Source organism: Suricata suricatta, chromosome 2, assembly GCF_006229205.1.
Source record: "Suricata suricatta isolate VVHF042 chromosome 2, meerkat_22Aug2017_6uvM2_HiC, whole genome shotgun sequence".
Lineage (NCBI taxonomy): Eukaryota > Metazoa > Chordata > Mammalia > Carnivora > Herpestidae > Suricata > Suricata suricatta.
In genome coordinates this window covers 135,526,101-135,545,912 of record NC_043701.1, presented here as the reverse complement: position 1 = coordinate 135,545,912, position 19,812 = coordinate 135,526,101, and the positions used below count along the sequence as shown (strand labels likewise).

General features: G+C 38.9%; 1 protein-coding gene across 3 annotated transcripts in view; it reads right to left on the bottom strand.

The window, feature by feature from the left end:
- Positions 1–19,812, bottom strand: part of VCL (vinculin) — a 111,238-nt gene that overhangs the window by 20,775 nt on the left and 70,651 nt on the right. For 2 of the 3 annotated variants that reach the window (XM_029931997.1, XM_029931996.1), the window contains exons 7-12: positions 12,774–12,864; positions 11,554–11,701; positions 7,429–7,582; positions 5,794–5,969; positions 2,636–2,826; positions 339–538 (exon numbers count right to left, since the gene is read on the bottom strand). In XM_029931997.1, coding sequence (XP_029787857.1) covers positions 339–538; positions 2,636–2,826; positions 5,794–5,969; positions 7,429–7,582; positions 11,554–11,701; positions 12,774–12,864 — 960 coding nt within the window. Of the gene's footprint in view, positions 1–338; positions 539–2,635; positions 2,827–5,793; positions 5,970–7,428; positions 7,583–11,553; positions 11,702–12,773; positions 12,868–19,812 lie in introns of all 3 variants that reach the window. The other variant, XM_029931995.1, reaches the window with a different exon arrangement.

The window sequence follows — 19,812 nt, the reverse complement described above, 5'->3', positions numbered from 1 at the left end:
GTTATTATAAAGTTTTCTTTTAAATACACTTAGATTTTAAAAGGGAGTCCATTTTAAGAAAAATATTGACCAAATAAAGAAGCACAGGTGACACATGGTAGAGCATATATCACAAAAGACCTCCTGCTTGACTGAGACTTGGAAAACAACTTCAGCTGCGGTCAAACACGGTGAGCTTTTCCCTAATAAGCTCAGGACTTCCTTACATCCTCCCCAATCACACTCCTCACTTTCCCTAGATTCAAGAAATTATGTATTTTAAAAATCTCTCCCCCCCCACATAGCTTTTCAATAATAGTAAGCATAGAAATGTAATAATGTGTGCTCCCAAGTTCTACCTTCAACGAGTCTTGGAGCTGAGAGGCAAGTGCCCTAGCCTGAGGACTCTCTCCTTCCCCTCTGGCAGCAAGGTCAGCCAGCTGGGCTGTCAGCTGGTCCACGCGGTCACACTTTGCAAGAAGATCTTGGCGATATGGCCCCATCATGACATTAGCCAGACGATGCCCTTCGGCCACAAGACCCCGGATGGCAGCTTGACCTGGATCAAGAGGAAAACACTGTAACCTACAGAGACCCAGAGAAGGCAACCGCAGTTGCATGTACCATTGTGGTAAACTATTGTGTTACTGTTGTTGGTGGTTTTGTTTTAAGTTTATTTATTTTTGAGAGAAAGAGAGAGAAAGACGTGTGTGCATGCACAGGGGAGGAGCAGAGAGACAGAGAGAGAGAGAGAGAGAGTGAGAGAGAGAGAGAGAGAGAGAGAGAGAGAATCCCAAGCAGGCTCTGTGCAATGGGGTCCAATGCGGGGCTCGATCCCATTGACCCTGGGATCATGACCCGAGCTGAACGCAAGAGTCAGATACTTAAGTGACTGAGCCACCCAGGTGTCCCTGTTCTTTTTTTTAAATAAAAACAGTTAGTGGGTTTTGTTCCCCTAACAATAGAAAAACAATTAGGAAATACAGAAAAGTATAAATAAGAATAATCCACCCATAATCCTCAGAGATTGATCCAGTTGAATATTTCCTACCAGTCTTTTTAAAAATTATTCTAGGGGCACCTGGGTGGCTCAGTCAGTTCAGTGTCCGACTTTGGCTCAGGTCATGATCTTGCGGTTTGTGAGTTCGAGCCCCACGTCAGGCTCTGTGCTGACCGCTCAGAGCCTGGAGCCAGCTCTGGATTCTGTTTCTCCCCCTCTCTCTGCTCTTCCCCAGCTCATGCTCGCTTGCTCTCTCTCTCTCTCTCTCTCTCTCTCTCTCTCTCTCTCAATAATAAGTAAATGTTTAAAAAAAGTCTTAATTATTCTAACATTCATTTTAATTCCACTATAGTTAACATATAGTGTTATATTAGCTTCAAGTGTACAGCGTAGTGATGTGACAGTTCTACACATTACTCAGTGCTCATCACGATAAGTGTACTCTTAATCCCCTTCACCTATTTCAGCCACCCCCCACCCATCTCCCTTCTAGCAACCATCAATTTGTTCTCTAAGTTCTCTGTTTTCTTTTGCTTTGTCTTATTTCCTTTGTCCATTTATTTTATTTCTTAAATTCTAAATAGGAATTTCTCTTTCTCTGACTGGCATTATTTCACTTAGCATTATATGCTCCAGATCCATCCATGTTATTGCAAATCTTCCAGTGCTTTTTAACACACTCATGTTCCTATACAAAAACACATTTCTCTTCTACAAAACTGAGATCATACTTTACATTAACTTTTATTCCTTGCTTCTTTTTTTAATGGGAGCATTTTTCCACATCATTAAGTATTCTTAAAATCTCATGACCTATAATCCATGTAATATATTATCATATTAACTATAATTATTGATAATTTACTTATTAAACAATTATTCTGTTTATATACATTCTTGTATGTAACTCTTTATAGAAACATGTCTATTTCTTATAATAAATTCCTCTAAGTCAAATTGCTAAATCAACGAGTATGAACTTTTTTAAAGTTTTAAACATGTAATCCTAAATTGCCATTCAGAATGTTTGTTCTAGTTTATTCCTCCCCCAGTAAATTTTACATCTGTCTGATTCCCCAACACTGGTAATCACCAATTTAAAAATATATCTTTTTATCCAACAAACATAGTAAATGAAGTAAATATATCTTCAGCAAGCTTGCTATCATAATACAACCTAACTTCTTATAGATCCATCTCTAAAAACTCCCCAAAATCAAAATTTTAGGTTCTCAGCTCACTGGTGACTGTGTGATGCAGGAGCCCTCACAAATGAAAATAACCTTGGTACTAAGTGCTTCTTACTTATTTTCAAAAATTACATTTAACTGGGTATTTTCCAATGAGTATAATAGAAATCCAATAGAATGGAAATATACATAGACTGGAAATAATTAGTTCAAAGTTTCCATTCTAACCCAAGGACCCTTCTTACTTGCCCACAGCAAAATCATTTATTCACTCATTCTTTTTGATGAAGTCACAGGAACCAATCAGATTGGTTACATTTGGAAATAGTCACACCAAAGGATGATTTACTCGCCAGTAACTGAAGACCCCCTTCTACACCTAATTTCAGATGAACAGGATCTCTAACAACTCGCTTATTTTCACTAAGACCCGTTTCTGGAGGGCTAAGTGCACTCGTGGCCTTACCGACACCCCGGTCGTCCACTGTGGGATTATCAATCCACCGCTGTGCTTGTTCGATCTTGCCCTCCAGGTGCACAGCTGCTTTGGCAGGCCTGCTGTTGGCCACAGCCCTAGTGGTTTTGGTCTGCAAGTTCTGCAGGGCAGTGGCCACCTGTTTGGCCAGTGCTCGAGCCTCTGGGGAATCTCCTTTCCCCCTGAAGAGAGAGAAAAAAAAGCCATCCTGTCATAGACACTATTTACAGTGAGAGGATTTTAATTGCTATACAAATGCTAATGAGATGCCAAATTGCTAATGATTATTATTAGCTTAGTTTGGAAGGAGAGTGGTTTATTTGGCACTAAAGTAAGAAACTGATAGTTTAAATTCAGACTGCATTATCCCAATTAAAACATTAAATGTGAATTTCAGTCAGTATACCTCAATCAAACTCAGTAGTTTGGTTAGCTGAGCTCAATCAAACTTCACTAAGTTGGGGCCTCTGGGGGCTCAGTCAGTTGAGCACCTGACTTTGGCTCAGGTCATGATCCCATGGTCTGTGAGTTCAAGCCCCGCATCAGGCTCTGTGCTGACAGCTCAGAGCCTAGGGCCTGCTTCAAATTCTGTGTCTCCCTCTTTCCCTCTGCCCCTCCCCTGCTTGTGCTCTCACGCGCACTATCTCTCTCTCTCTCTCAAAAGTAAACATTAAAAAAAAAAATCACTAAATTGGCTGATCCCTCAGTCGGCCATCAAGGAAAACACTAGTTCCCCCAGGGATTAGGTGGGCCCAAGTAGCCATGCATGTTGTATAGCAGTAGTTGAAGTAGTTACAGAACTAGTTATAGTAGAACTAGCAGTAGTACAATTTTTTGAGTTCCAACTCTGATAGAGCTACAGCAAACACTCTTATGTTATTTAATCCTCACAACAACCCTAAGAGGTAGATACCAGTATCATCCCCATTATTCAAAAAGCAAAGTGAGGTACCAAAAGGTTAGATAACTTACCCAAGATCCTATCAGTTACTTTGGTGGACTTGGATTCAAACCCAAGCACTATGACTTCAGAGTCCTCACTCTGAGCTACATACATTGCTATCAGAATAATTCTCCAATCCTTGCCATAACTGACTGAACTGGTGATCTAATTCAAAGACAAGAACACAGTCAAGCAAGGAACCTAATTCCAGCGTGCATAAAAGTCCTCTGGGATCTTAGTTTTAAATGCACCACCAAAAGATTAAGTACGCCCCAGCACAATGCAGTGGGGTCCAGGCTACACATTTTGTACAAGCTTCCCGGGTCATTCGGAGGTATGTTGTCCTTGGTCAATGCTTCAGAAACACTGCACAGTCAACTAGTGGTGGGTCTGTAACTAGAAAGCCAAACTAAGCCTGGGATGTGGTAGGGCAAAGAACCCAAATAAACAAATAAAATCAACACACAGACTGAAGCAGACAGCACACCTCAAAGCCACTAAGAGATAGGGAGGAGCTTCCGATCACCACCAGCCCTGACACACTTCAAACCATTAAGCTCCATTAGACATTAGCTGCCTCTACACATCTCCACCTTTTACCTGAGTTTCTTGTAACCAAAGAATCACAACAAGAACATCAACACAGAAATAAAATGACAGTCACAATTATATATCACAAAGGGAGACTATTGCTCCCAAAACTCTACTCCAAAAACTTCAGATTCTAACCGTTATGAACATATAAAAAAATCTGATGCATTTTATATCTCAAGTCCACCTAGAGAAAACTTCAGGTTAATCTTATCTGCCTCACCTATAAAAATGAAAATATTAGCCTACAGGTCAGAACAACTAATTTAGATATTCCCTTAAGAACTCCTTTGTGATTCTAAATTTTGACTCCTTCTCCACTTTAAAGCTGGACGAAGAAGGTATTTACCACGGTTCTGATCGGGGCTACGCCTGCCGTCAGGAAGCCCTGGATATGGGTATGTTATACTAATAAGCAATGATGGCATGTGGCCACACAGGAAGGTCTGCCGTTCTCACCGTCACCATCAATTCTTCATCATGAAGAAACATTGCTGAGTGCCTGATATATTGTGGTCCAATCCTTAACAGTTTTCTCCTTTGAGCATTTTAAACTAATGAGAAGGTAAGCAGACTGTATTAATGGGTTAATATTAATGAACATAGACCTAACTAACTGTACTGTACAGACATGTTCTACAATGGTCAAATTATTTTCTCTACCTCAACAACTCAAGATTTGGTGTACAAAACAGTGGTCCTCAACTGATCACCCTTGATACACAGTCGAACTTGAGCTGTTACGTTTGTATCTATCACAACCTCCTGCCTGAAGTAGGTCTACCCTGCTCCCACCATCTCCTATTTCACGGGAGACAGGAGTGTGCTTTCTTAGCCAGCACTGTCCTCTTGGTCAATACAAGACTTGAAAGAACTCTAAAGTATAAGTCACTGAGACAAGGTTAGGTGCTCCCCATGGAAGAACAGGAAATGAAACATGCAAGTTCGACGAAAAACCAAATCTCACAAGATACTTGACTATTGTTATCCCTGAAGAAGTAAGCTGGAGGACTGAGGTGGAGAAGTGACTTCTGTCCTCTTTTTTTAAATGTTCTTTTAGCATTTTGTTTAAAAGAGAAAAATACTGATCAAAAGAACAAAGCAACACCTCTTTATAGAATCAAAATAGAAGCCAAGAAAGCCTTTAAAACAGCCGTGGTGAGGACACTGTATTTAAGGATCTTTTATAATCATTACCTAAGAAAACATCATTGCTGGGGAAAAAAGAAAGCATCTTCTTATGCTTCCCCCCTCCCCCATCCACAGAATCTTTTCGTGAGAGCCACAAATATTATTTCCCTCATATGCCTGGGAGACAGTTATGCCACAAACATGAAGTAGCAGGAAAAGTCCTAGCTTAGAAATAAAAAGTGGATCTCAAAAAAGGAGTTCTTAGCATCCTAAATATATTAATTAAAACATGCGATCAGCAATAAATCATTAAATCTCAGTTATGTCAATAATAAAAGAGAATCCCTGACCTAGCCATGTCACACAGAATCAACGAGAATACAGTGAAATAGCATCACGTACATTTCACTTACAGCATTCAACTACATATGCGCTTGGGGGTAAAAAAGAGATTAAAGAGCAATGTCAGAAATTGAATACATACTGTCTTCGTAGATCTGCTAATTTTGAAGTCAGAGCAGATATTTCTCCAAGAGAACGTAGAATGTCATCTCTCTCTTTAGGATCATCACATAATTCTGCTATTTTCCGAGCTTCAGTCAAAGCTCCTCGAATCTGTTCTTCTCCTTCTGGTCCACCATTTGGATCTGCAAGCCAATTCTAAACACACAGAAATGGAAAAGAAGCACACTGTGATCTCCTCATAAACCACATTTCATTAAAATGACAAGGTCATCAGAAATATTTCAAAAATAATCACCAGGCACACCAGTGATCGCTTTTACAATGTTGTTCCTAATTGTTTTACACAGGTTCTTAGCTCAGGCAAAAATCAAATCAGTCCTTCATCTTCTTAAAAGTGATTTTTTTTCTTCCCCATTAGAATAAATATCTTCAAGGGTACCTGTGTGGCTCTGTCAGTTAAGCATCCAACTTTGGCTCAGGTCATAATCTCATGGTTCATGGGTTTGAGGCCCCCATCAGGCCCTGTGCTGACAGCTCAGGGCCTGAAACCTGCTTCAGATTCTGTGTCTCCCGTTCTCTCTCTGCCCCTCCCCCTTCTTACACTCTGTCTCTGTCTCTCAAAAATAAACATTAAAAAAATTTTAATAAAAAATAAATTTAAAAAAAGAGTATCTTCACAAGTTTAGCTTATCTCTGCCTTAGTCAATCATTTACTAATTCTTCAATTTCTCAAACATTTGTTTTTCTGTGAAATGCTTGAAAATCATTTTATAGGAGAGTGGCATCAGAAAACTTTAACACTTAACACTGCTATGACCAAATATAGTTGTGAATTCTAAGATGAAGAAAAATTTTATATGCTGTGACCTATACCAGGAACTAGAATTTTCTTAGTGCTCAGAGTACTTTCTCTTTTCTTTTTTTAATTTTTTTATTTGAGAGAGAGCGAGGGAGCTAGAGTGAGCAAGCACAAGCAGGGTAGGTAAAGGGGCAGAGGGAGGAAGACAGAAAGAGACAAAGAGACACAGAGAGAGAATCCCAAGTGGGCTCTACACTGAATGCAGAGCCCAATGCCGGGGCTCAATCCCACAACCCTGGGATCAGGACCTGGGCCACAATCAAGAGTCAGACACTCAACCGACTGAGTGCCCCTCCGCAGGGTACTTTCTTTTAACTAATCAAAGTATTCAAAATTAAGATCTCTGTTCCAAAATATAGTTAACATGAGTCTAAACCTGTGGCAATATGGGAGGTGTTAACATTGGTAATTGCTGGGAATCAGTCATCATTTAGAAATACCCGTTATCTACCCACAGTAATACCTATATATACATACATATATATATATATGCAGAGAGAGGGAAGGAGAGAGAAAGAAAGGGGAAGACTGAGAAAAGAGGGAGGGAAGAGAGGGGGAGGGAGGGAGAGAGAGGGGAGGGAGGGAGAAAGAGAAGGGGGTGAGAAAGGGAGGGGATGAGAGAGAGGGAGGGAGAGGGAGAAAGAGGGAGAGAGGGAGAGGGAGGGGGGAGAGAAAGGGGGAGAGGGAGGAAGAGAAGGAGGTTGAGAGAGAGGGGGGGAGAGAGAGAGAGATGTAGGATCATTATGGAACATTTCTCTTTTATTTCCCATCCCTCCTTACAATCATCACCACTACCTGAGCAGCATCGATCTTCTTGGCAATGCTCTGCTTTGAGTTGGTCATAGCTTCCAGCTTGCGGGCTGCATTTTCCACTTTGGCTGTTAGCACATCCAGACCCTGAGACACCTGCTGGGCCTTCTGCACGGCCACCGGCGAGGCTCCTTGTCCTCTGCTCAAAACAGATGTTGTCACTGAACCCTCTCGAATACTTACTGGCAAAATATCATGAGAAGCACAAATATGTCATTTTTGTAAACATGCTTGTCTTTTTCCTTTCCTCCAGTAAATCTGGGAAAGCGCAAGAAAACACAAAGATAAAGCAAAACACCCAAACCATCCACTTCCTCCTTTGGCTTTTAAAAATATGCATTAGCCTCCTGGAACAGCGTAACAACTTTAAAGACCAGCCTGCAAATTTTGATAATAATGATTTTCCTTTTGACGGTGATTACATAATCAAGTCTGAACTTCAGGGGGGAAATGTGCTTGGAATCTTCTTGCTTTGGAGGCTTTGTTACCATAGTAATGTGTGCTTTAGGGGAAAAAAATCCCATTAGATTGTCTTATTTATGGGCAAGTATACATCGAAAATGTTTCAGAAGCAGTAAGCACAGGATTACTGAAAGCACATCACACTGGGACCAAGTAGATCTGTGTTCAAATCCTGGAGCCTGGGACCTGTGAACCTTGTTTACAACGGGCTTCAGCTTTCTAACTTCCAAAATGAGGGGTGTGTAGCCAACTGAGTGGCTTCAAGCAAAAAAAAACTTGAGAACACTATGGCAATAAGGTAATACAAATATATCATTGCTACTGTTATTAAATTGTCATGATTATTATAATGAGCCTAGTAATAATTTTCAATGTCTACCTTCCACGCATATGCAGTCTATAAATATCAAAACTAGTTGGTACTGAGGGAAAAAAGCACTATGACAAGAAACTGTTGTTTTCCATCAAATTCTTAAAGAACTAATTTTACTGGGGCACCTGGATGGCTCAGTAGGTTAAGCGTCCAACTTCTGCTCAGGTCATGATCTCACAGTTTCTGAGTTCGAGCCCCACGTAGGGCTCTGTGCTGACAGCTCAGAGCCTAGAGCCTGCTTTGGATTCTGTGTCTCCCTCTCTCTCTCTCTGCCCTTCCCCAACTCATGCTCTGTTTCTCTCTGTCTCAAAGATAAAAACAAACATTAAAAAAAAAAAAAATATATATATATATATAAAAGAACTAATTTTACTATTTTCCTCTCTCAAAAGTGATACACTACTAAAAATGATGAGATTATTAGAAACTGATATCTCTTTATAAGAGACTTTCCAAGTCATAACAAAGTACAATTTGCCACCTTTTATTAAGCTCAGAATTTTTTTTAATTTTTAATGTTTATTTAGTTTTAAGAGAGGGAGAAAGCACAAGTAGGGGAGGGGCAGAGAGAGAGGGAGACACAGATTCTGAAGCAAGCTCTGTCAGCACAGAGCCCGACACAGGGCTCAAACCCACAAACCACGAGATAATGACCTAAGCAAAAGTCAGACATTTACCTGACTGAGCCACCTCAGATATTTTTAATCTACTCAGTCTGGTAAACTCTGATGGGGTGGTAACTTTATCAGCTGGTATAATGGCCTGGCTTATCCTCTTCAGCTGAGCTTCTGATTTTAGGATGAACTCCAAAACATCTCCGTTTCCCTTTATAGTAAGTAGCATGGATCTGTCATTCATTTATCTTTTTCTTTTATGTTTATTTATTTTTGAGAGAGGGAGACAGAGCATGAGCAAGGAAAGGGCAGAAAGAAAGGGAGACACAGAATCTGAAGCAGGCTCCAGGCTCTGAGCTGTCAGCACAGAGCCCCACATGGGGCTCAAACACACAAACTGCAGGATCATGACCTGAGCCCAAGTCGGATGCTTGACCAATGGAGCCACCCAGGTGCCCCTATCTATCTTGTTAAATTCATCCTTATTGGAGCACCTGGGTGGCTCAGTCAATTAAGTATCTTACTTCAGCTCAGGTCATGTTCTTGTGATTCATGAAATCAAATCCCGCTGAGAGAGCAAAGCCCGTTTAGGATTCTCTCTTTCTCTCCCTCTGCCCCTACCCCTCTCACACACACACACACACTGTCTCTCTCAAAATAAATAAAATAAACTTAAAAAAAATTCATCCTTATTTTTCATCTAAGCCAATATTTGAAGTAATGAACTCAAATAATATTTATTGCCAGGTGTATAAAAGGCATATATACCTTTTATTTGTACTTGAGGCTTTCCTTTTATGTGCAGAGGAGTGGAAGACTTTGGGGATTTAATTTGCTTTTTTCCTTCATATCTAGTAATTCATGATGAGAAACCATTTTAGTATAAAAGTCCAATTGTAAAAATGTAAAAGTACTGATGGGCTACATAGTTTTTCATTCAAAATAAAAAGTTTACTGAGTCCCATGGGAGGGAAAATAGATCCGTACAACCTAGAAACCCTGGGTGAAGAGAAGAATATCAATGAGGAAACTGTTACAGAGTTTCAGCCACTAAAATGTTAACTATCTAGGCGTATTTAAGAAAAGCTACCAGGGGGACAGCGTTCTAAGCTTCCATCAGGAAAGGACAGTGAAGGCTGCAGGGTGAGGCAGACCCATGGCTCCCTTCCCTGTTCTAGCCTTTTCTCCTTACAGATTTACGGTCGATCCCATACAGCAGCCACCTTGTTCTCTTGCTCAAATCCATCTTTCTCTAAACACATACAACTGTGTATTTGAGAATTCCAAGTGAAAACTGTCTACCACACTGTGAAAAGGCTGCAGACAAAAGAGCCAGCAGTGAGAAATTAGAAGAGCCAAGAATCTTGTCAAACTGCATTGGCATTTCTCCGAATGGGAACAGAACTTCTTTTTGTCCTTTCTGTAAGGTTCCTGTCATGCTCGTGACAGGGGAGACTGCTTCGCAGCAGGAGAAAGAGGCTCACTGAGCCCAATGAGATCACATGTATTTATGCAGTTCCCTCCTCCCCACAAGGTAGAGACCCCGAACCTGAAACCCCTGGAGCTCCCAGGGCTACCGTGAATCCATGAACCTCGGGAAAGTGTACGTAATACTATAGAGGCATGTTCATGTGCATCTTTTTACATAAAGATTAATGGCTTTCATGAGATTATAAAAATTATTTAGGTCCAAAAAAGATTAAGAACCCTTCCTTTAAGAACTGTATCCTAGGGGCACCTGGCTAGCTCCATTGGATGAGGAAGTGACTCGACCTCAGGGTCATAGATTCAAGTCTCATGCTATGTACAGAGATTACTAAAAAATAAATAAACTTTTTAAAAACTGTATTCTTAAGTCTATTGCGTTAATACATTTGAAACCAAGTGTAATGGTGTACAACATGCCAAGGGTATTTCTGAGGCCTGTTTGTATGGGGACCCTGCATATTCCAATTATCTCAAGATGTTTCATGACTTTCTTGAAGCCAAATTAAACTTTATCTACACTAGTATCTCATCATATTTCAATTTTTCCCCAATGCCCATATTATAAAATTCCATAAAAATGAAGATAATCTTTTAGAGCTTCATTAACTCTGTGGATGAGTTCCAAAGAAGCCTACACTATACTGAGTTTTCTTAATAGAATCTATAGATATTTAGTTTATAGGGGAAAGTTCTAACAGTCTAGTCTTGAAGTAAAAAAATTATGAACCAAATGAATAATGATGAAATAGAAACTCAAAAGCCTAGAAATAGTCAACTTACAGGATAACCTATTTAACTGGCTTTTAAAATAACATGAAATCATTCTAGCATTTTCACTCTTTATGTTTCTTTTTACCCGTCCTTCATAAAAGATGTGTCCACCCATGCCAGACTTCACAACTGCCCCCTTATTCTTCCTAAGCCTATGGCTAGAAATTAAGATTCCAGATTTCTATTTCAATTTCAACTTTACTACAAGACATCTGCCTACTTTAAAAGTTTATTAAAGGAAAAGCTCACTTCAATCTTGAAAGAATTAATAGAGTATAAAATCCGTGCTGTCCTTTAGTCAAAAATAACACAGGGAAATTAGCCGAGACTTGCTCTCTGAATCTTTGTCAGCAGTGCGATCCGATCTGTTACGTAACTTGGGTAAATGCAGAGCAACTTTACCGGGCTCGGAGTTCAGCCACTTGATCAGTCATCTGCCCCAGCATTTTACAGGTTCCCAGGATCTCTCTGCGTTCTTTGCCGGCACAGAGTTCACCAACTTTTCCAGCTTCATCTAAGATCTGTCTGATGGCCTGCTCACCAGCATCCCCTAAAATAAAGACATACTCAATATCCTCACTGTTGACATATTAATTATTTAGAACAGATGCTTTACAAGTAATTTCACTCATGAGGGAATGGGTGATTTTAAATGACAACTGAATAGAAGGCAATACATCTGATAGCTAACAGCCAAGCAGCGCCCTTACAAGCAGAGGGGTGAGGTTTTAACCACAGATACTTCTAAAAAAATAAAAAAAAAAAAGAAGAAAAGAAAAAAACTTGGAACCATATCCATCTGAAGATGATAAGCAGCTTGTGGTAAGAATACAGATGATGAAAATAAGCTCTACTAATTTAATACTATTTAGCACCTCTAACCTCCATTAGGCTTTTCACATTCATTCAAATATTAATCTAAAACTGAATATTAGATTAGAAAATCCATAAAACCCAGCTCAATATCCCATTTGGGTCTTTACATAAGTCAACTTTTCTTTCAATTCTTATTGGCAACATCGTTTAATCTGCTTGATTAAGTACTTTGTTGACATAAATGGAAATCTACCCAATGGGAACTAGAATTTATTTTTTTTTTAACATTTATTCATTTTTGAGAGACAGAGACTGACCAAGCATGAGTGGGGGAAGGGCAGAGAGAGAGGGAGACACAGAATCAAAGAAGGCTTCAGTCTCTGTGCTGACAGCTCAGAGCCCAACATAGGGCTTCAACTCACAGACCACAAGATCATGACCTGAGCTGAAGCCAGATGCTTAACTGACTGAGCCACCCAGGTATCCCTAAAGAGAAGAGTTTTTATTCAAAATAATTACCTTTCTGATTCAGGGAAGAAGTGAACCAACAATGTGGCAGAGAATGCGCAGTTCAGCTTGGTTTATTCCTCCCTGATGAGAGGTGAGTAGTCTATGCCCTTCAACCATTTAAGGACCAGTAATGCTTCAATCAGTCAAAACTATCAGAGAATGTAGTATGCCCCTAACTTTTGCAATACTTATCTCGGTATTATGAGATTATGGGAAGACTCTCTTTTGTTGTTTTTTGTTTGCTTGACTTTTACCTTTTTACTGTATCTGTCAGAAAAGTAGAACCAGAGGGTTACCTGGAGAGGCACTGGGATCACGGAGCCAACCCTTGGCCTGGTTCAGTTTGGAGTCTATGGAGGCCAATGCTCTCTTCATGGCTTCAGTGTCCTTTTGAAGAGAAATACCACAATTATTTTCTCTGCAAAAACTGAGATACCGTGATACAAAGTAAGACAGAGAAAAAGTACAGCACTTAACATACAATAGCTAAGGTATCCTCTAACAGCCTTAAAAATACTCTCATCACACCAGAATGCTTATTTCTGTCAAAATGCAGCATTGTGCATGCAAATCTTGAGTTAATTCTATATTATTTTCTGGTTTCTCTATTGCTAAACTGTGAAAACTGGTAAAAATCACTCAAGCCAAAAGATGCTTAATGTCTGCAGCAGGAAAAAGCCCTGTTGTCACATGCCTCATTATCAGCCTTTCCACTCATCCAGTGCAACCCTGGCAAAGCCCTCCCTGCATCGGGGAAGCCTCATTAGCATGTGGCGCCACAAATCACAGTTCTTTTACATCTTGTTTTGAAATACACAAACACTGGATGATGCTTCACTATACTTAATTAATCTGAAAAACTTGGAATTACTGGTTGAAAAGAAACTGAAAATTTTAATCTAGCAATTTAGTTTTAATTCCACAAATAAACCACTGAATGTAATGCAAGAACAAAGTGCTTTTCTGGCCTTCCCTGCCATCCTCCTCACCCTCCTCCTTCTTCATCCCTTTACCTCCTAACCTGGAAGAAGAGGCAGAATAAAATAAAGCGCGTCTCAATTTATTGTTTACAATCAGGATTCATAATGGCTAGCATTAAACTACCATAAAATCTCCCAGGATATGGCATGAGAAGCTGAAACAGATTAAAATCATACCTTTAGTTTGAAGGAGTTTTTAAGACTTCATCAAAATTTTGCTCTAGGGAACTGGCTCTTAAGAGAGTTCATCCACCAAAGCATGGATTTAATCTCTGAAGTTCTGGGCAATGCCCTGAAACCCTAACTTTTTTCACTTTCCAATCCTGCAAAACTGGGGTTCTTAAAGGTGTTGTATCACCATGTTTCCACATGGGGGCACAAGTAGCATACCCCCCCCCCCCCGCCACCACCACTAGTAGAGAATAAGCACTGAGTGCTCACAGACTTAAGGTCAGCAGCCTGACCACCGCTTTTCCAAAGCACCTATTCACATTATGAGGACTCTCAGCTTTAGGACTTCTTCCTTCCCCATCTAAACAGACAGAGACTGCTCTCCATTTTAACCCCAGCATCAAAGGCTCTAAATAGCAAATTCTCAGCCACAGCAACTAAAGAGAACTAAATTACTGAAAAAAAGGTAAAGAAAATATTTTTTATTACCAAATAATAAAGTTATGTGGAATTCTAGGGGCTATATATCAACAGAAGGCAGAGACAGTCCTGACAGTATCTATTTCGAAATCCATTTGTAATCTGTACAAGTGGACAAATGGCATTTTTAAGTGCTTTCATTCTCAAATGGCTTAAATATCTGCTCCTCCTCCATTTTGTTCTACATTAATTTGTACAGCAAAGCCTGCCTTTACAAGTCAGCATTAGCATGATTCCAAATTAGCAGGGCCCAAATCAATACCTGTTTAGACAGCCTCAGGTAACTCCCAACCTCAGAGAATTAGATAGCCTTTAACGTCTAATGTAAGTTATAATACTTCATCTGGGTACAGAAAAAAAATCACAATCTCTTACTGAGAAATAAAATTAGCTATGTATTACATTTCAAAAATCTAAATTCACAGGAAACAAAGATTAAATTTTGCGTATGTCTACTCTAGCATTAATGTCTACTAGTTTGGGGGTGCCTGGCTGTCTGAGTCAGTAGAGCATGCAACTCTTGATCTCAGGGTCGTGAGTTCGGGCCTACATTGGGTGTGAAGACTACTTAAAGGTTTTAAAAAATGATTAAAAAGGCTACTTTGGAAACTAACTTTGAGGATTTCTTGCAAGTTTGGTTCTGTTTTAGGTATTTTTTCCTCTCATTACCTTACTGAAATTCAAATTTAAATATAATTTAATTTTACACGAGGCGCTTGGGTGGCTCAGTGGGTTAAGCATCTGACTTCAGCTCAGGTCTGATCTCACCATTGGTGGATTCAAGCCCTGCATCGAACTCTGTGCTGACAGCTCAGAGCCTGGAGCCGCTTGAGATTCTGTGTCTCCCTCTCTCTCTGACCCTCCCCTACTCGCACTCTATGGTTATGTGTGTGTCTCTCTCTCAAAAATAAACAAATATTAAAAAATAATAATAAATAAATATAATTTAATTTTACAAATTAAGAAACAAAGGCTTAGTCCTACAAACCCAACTGATCTCAGGTTTGCTGACATCAAATCTATTTATATTAGATGAAATTCATGAACTTTTTCCTTTTACCAAAAAGAGTTGCCAAAGATTCTACTAACTTTCTAGTCAGGTCTTTGCCTTGTTGATTATGGCTTTAGTTAATACTGCCCAGAAAATAAGCTCTAGATATCAAAATCAAAATCCTCACTAACCTAAATGACTTATTTTATTCTCCATTGCCCAAAAATGATTTGAAACATAATGGCAAAAAAGTGGCTTTGCTCTATTCAGTATCCTCAAAAAAAATTTGTGTTTTTTTGCCCTAATAAAGCATCAATGGCCACTACACTTGAAGGAGAGAATCTAATTCTCAGGAAGTGAGTAATTTACACCTGAGTGGAAGATGATGTGGCATCAATAAGTTAAAATACAGAAGTGCTGGCTTTCCCCAAAAAGGAATCTATGACAAAGTTGAAATGAAGCTGCAATTTTAAACTGAGAATTTCAATCAGTCACCAAAGCTTTTAATGGCACGAATTTAGATAATTTTTGATGTTTAAAACAGTCACTGAAAGGACCACCTTAAATTCTTTCTGGAACAGATCAAGTTTTGAATACACATTTAAACACATGACATTTTAATGTCATATCTATTAAAATAAAAAATGTCCATGGGAACAAATATTTTGGTCTTTTAAAAATCCTATATTTCTTTTGAATGGCAGTATTTATTATGGAATGTAAAGAATTGTCATAAGCAACATAAGAAGTATATTAATACTGAATATGATATAAACCAAGTCACAGAACAAGTAGGACCAGAAGTCAATTTTGAGATATTTTTATAAAGGGTAAAAATAACCATAACCCTGTGGTCAACTGTACTATGTACCACAAAGTTTTGATTAAACCATGTCAGGTCTAAATACCAAGTACAATCTGGGTATGAAATAGAAGAGAAAAAAAATTGTACCTCATTTGGATATTTTCTCAGTAAAATCTCAAATTTGAGAAAGAGAAAAGTCTCCAGGAATCTCTTCTCCCAGTTTTTTTGTTGTTGTTGTTCTTTTTTTTTTTTTCATGTTTATTTATTTTTGAAAGAGACTAAGACAAAGAGTGCGAGCAGGGGAGGGGCAAAGAGAGAGGGAGACACAGAATCCGAAGCAGGATCCAGGCTCTGAGCTGTCAACACAGAGCCCAACAGGGGGCTCAAACTCACAGACTGCAAGATCATGACTTGCACCAAAGTCGGACACTCAAACAGCTGAGCCACCCAGGTGCCCCGTTTTCTCTCTCTCTTTTTTAAAGGAGTTATTGTTTTTTAAAAAGACCAGATTTAGGCATGCAATTCTGGGGACAGCTGGCATGTCACCTCTCCCTATGGTCCTTTCTATAGTAAAATCTTCTGAGTTCAAGTTTTAAATGAAAAAAACCACAGGGGCTTGGGATGGTCACACATCAGAAAGGGGAGGGACAACCTTAAAATAACTCCTTTCTGCACATTCCCAAGAAGTGAAACACTTCTGAAATGTAATACAAAAGTCAGATCTAAAGAATACTGAATAGAACTGAGAGCCAGAGTTCCTCCTACAATAATCCGGAGGAACTGTGGTAGAAAAAGGGTCGTTCTACAAAGCCAGGTTCTAGAAAATTTTCAGTATGGGACTAAGGACCCCCTCTTATTTGCTGCCCAACCTACTCTCCCTTTTCCCATGGACACCTCCCCTTCCCACTCTGTTGCACTCATGACAACATTCCCCCACTCCTCTTAAATCAGTGTTTTAAACAAAGATATTTCTAGAAGGCATAGACTGGGCAGAACAAAATTTTACAAACTACATTTAAGTGATGGGAGAAAGTTATCTACCCCTGAAATTTCAGGAAATTTACCCTCCCAGGCTTCATTCAGTTCCCCATCCTTGAGAATACCTCCCCACCACCAAAATAAAAAAGAATACCTTTCCGGCTCTAAAATTCTATGCCACCTATGTACACAAAATGAGATGTACCAACTACAAGATCACTTAGATCAGAAGGGAAATGTCAACTGTTTTAACATTTGGGCTTTTCTCCTTTTAGAGGGGAAGGGCTAAAATATCATAAATACCTAATTAACTATTTATCTCAAACTCCAAGAGATAAGTCTTTTATTGTATTGGCTGCTAACATAAAACTCCAAGACTCTTTAAGAAGCTTCACCATGTTGTACATGTGAAATTAGCATAACACTGTATGTCAACTAGAGCTCAGTAATAAAATTAAAACACCTAAAATGGGACCATTTTAATTAACTGATTCAATCTTACATCAGGTTTCATTTTCATAGCAAACATTCTAATAATAATAAACAAAAATCCTCACATACAACCTTATTTTTTCAAAAATGAAATAAAAATCAACCCGTAAATCTCAATGGTCTGTATTTAAGAGCAAGTATTATAGGATCACATGTGCTAACCAGTATTTCCTTCTTTGGTAGGGTACAGTAATCTTCTGCGCAAGACTTCCAAGTCAATCACTACATTTACACTACCAGCCTAGGCCCACAGTGGAAGGAGATCCACCACAAGAACTAATTCTGAATAATAGCATCTAATGACTCAAGGTACAGTTGTGGGAGTGCCTACGTAGGGCTGAAAAATTCTTAGCTTTTAAAATTTTTCTCACTTCCTCTTGGTTTTCATCAGGCATCAAAAAATAAGTAACATAACTACAAAAAAAAGAGATTAAATATAGACTGCTAAATTTACAAAGGGCAGAATTATAATTGTGTTAAATTCACAAATTCTTTTGCTTCACAATGTATACTAAATTAATTTTTAATGATCACTATGATTGTTGATTTCAAGAGGGGAAAATGTTTACTTTCAAAATAAAATGAAGTATTTAAAGTCAAAATACTATTAAGTTTGTAAATCTGTGATTTGAAGGCAGGTATAAAAGGTAAATAATCAGCTATCGCATTGCCTCTTTAAAAACTTAACTTATTCGGCAAGATGTACTTTTACCAAGAATTTTTTCCACTTACTTTCTTCCCCCACTTTAATAGAGGAACCATCACTTTCCAGGAGAAAACTGCACCAATGGGGAAGCATGAAACAAGTATGGTAAGACAAAGTTAATTCTTTATTGGTAGGGTCGAGAGGAGGTAAAAGATATCATATGTATTAAATAGAATGAGGGCCCAGTGGTCAAAGACAGACATAAGGTCTGATTAACTCACTGCTTACATAATGCTACCAAACTGAAAAAAAATAACCAAAATCCTAGTTACCAACTTCCATTTTCAAGGCAAAAATTTTTTTTCTAAGCATTCTCGCAACTAATAGAAATAATCACACTTGGGGGAAGTAGAGTGTATGGGGTTGGAAGTAAGATTTGTCATGTACATCTTTTTACAGCATTGTGTCTTTGAACCAGGTAAATATAACAAAAGCAAAATGAGGTTTAAAAATAAACACTTTTTATTCATTCTGATGTCATTATGTCCTTGAGCTTCTTTCAGGTGAACTAATTTTATTTACTTTCTTTCATTCTGATAGTTTTACAGTACCCTAACAGTCTGGCTCCTTCCAGATCAGCATAAGACTGAAACAGCTGTGAGAATGCACACAGTGGGAGCCAGGTCCGTTTCCCTTGCGTATCTCCCTCAAGTGCCTAATTCTTGGCCTGAACAACTCCACTGGCATTAAAAAAAAAAAAAAAAGGCAGCATCTCTCAACGGCACTTGCACAAAATAAAGCATAGGGACGCTTATTAACTAAATGATAGATAACTTTTCCCTTCCAAAAATAGAAAAACATTAAGGTTGTAATGGCTGCTCCTCTTTTTTGCTATTTCTCATCTGCTAGAACAAAGGAAAGAGAATAAGGAAGAGATTAGGTTAGGGGAACATGAGGTCATGAAGAACTATGGGTGATTCACAGCTTAGTAGCACATGCAGTGAACCATGGACTGAAGTTAGGAAAAACTTTAGATACACTTAACTTTTTCCTTTTTGATTCGGAAGGCTGGGATTACTGTGAAGGGCCGGTGCCCCATCTAAACATCTACGCATTTTCATTATGGTTTAAAACCTCACTGACACACCTCCTAAAGCAAAATTCCAGAGCCTGCAAAGAAGACTGGTAGGAAATGCAAATACAGTGATGGCATCTGCTGGAAATTTCCTTTCCTAAAGAGCAGGGTCCACAGGTAACTTGGAGGTCACCCACTACTTTGAGAAACTTACTCCTCAAACGAAGTCAGTGGGAATGACCAGACCAAAACAGTTCTCAGGAGCCTGTTCAAAGCGATGAAAGCACCCACCAAATATAGAAAGCCTGATATCCTGTAATGTATTTTCTTTTGCTTTCCCCAGAGAAATAGCTCGATATGAGTCAGAGTCAGTCTGCCAGACACAACCCCGAGTCCCATATTAAATCACATTCTGACGCATATTCGAGCACAGTGTCACACACCGGCACATGGAGTAAGGCATGGCACACAGCACAAAAAAATCTCACAGACATGCTTTTTCTCTTTTTAAGCAAAAAAGAAAACTGGAGGGCAAGAGTAAGCTTACCTTCTAAATGTGAGAAAAAGAATAAAACAAACAAGAGAACAACAAAAGAAAGATGCATAAAGAAGTCATAACAGGGAAGTGAAAGATGTCAAATATGCAAAAGCAAAGTTAAGTAATTAAATATCAAAGACTTAAAATGATTTCACCATATAGATTTAAAATATAGTCTT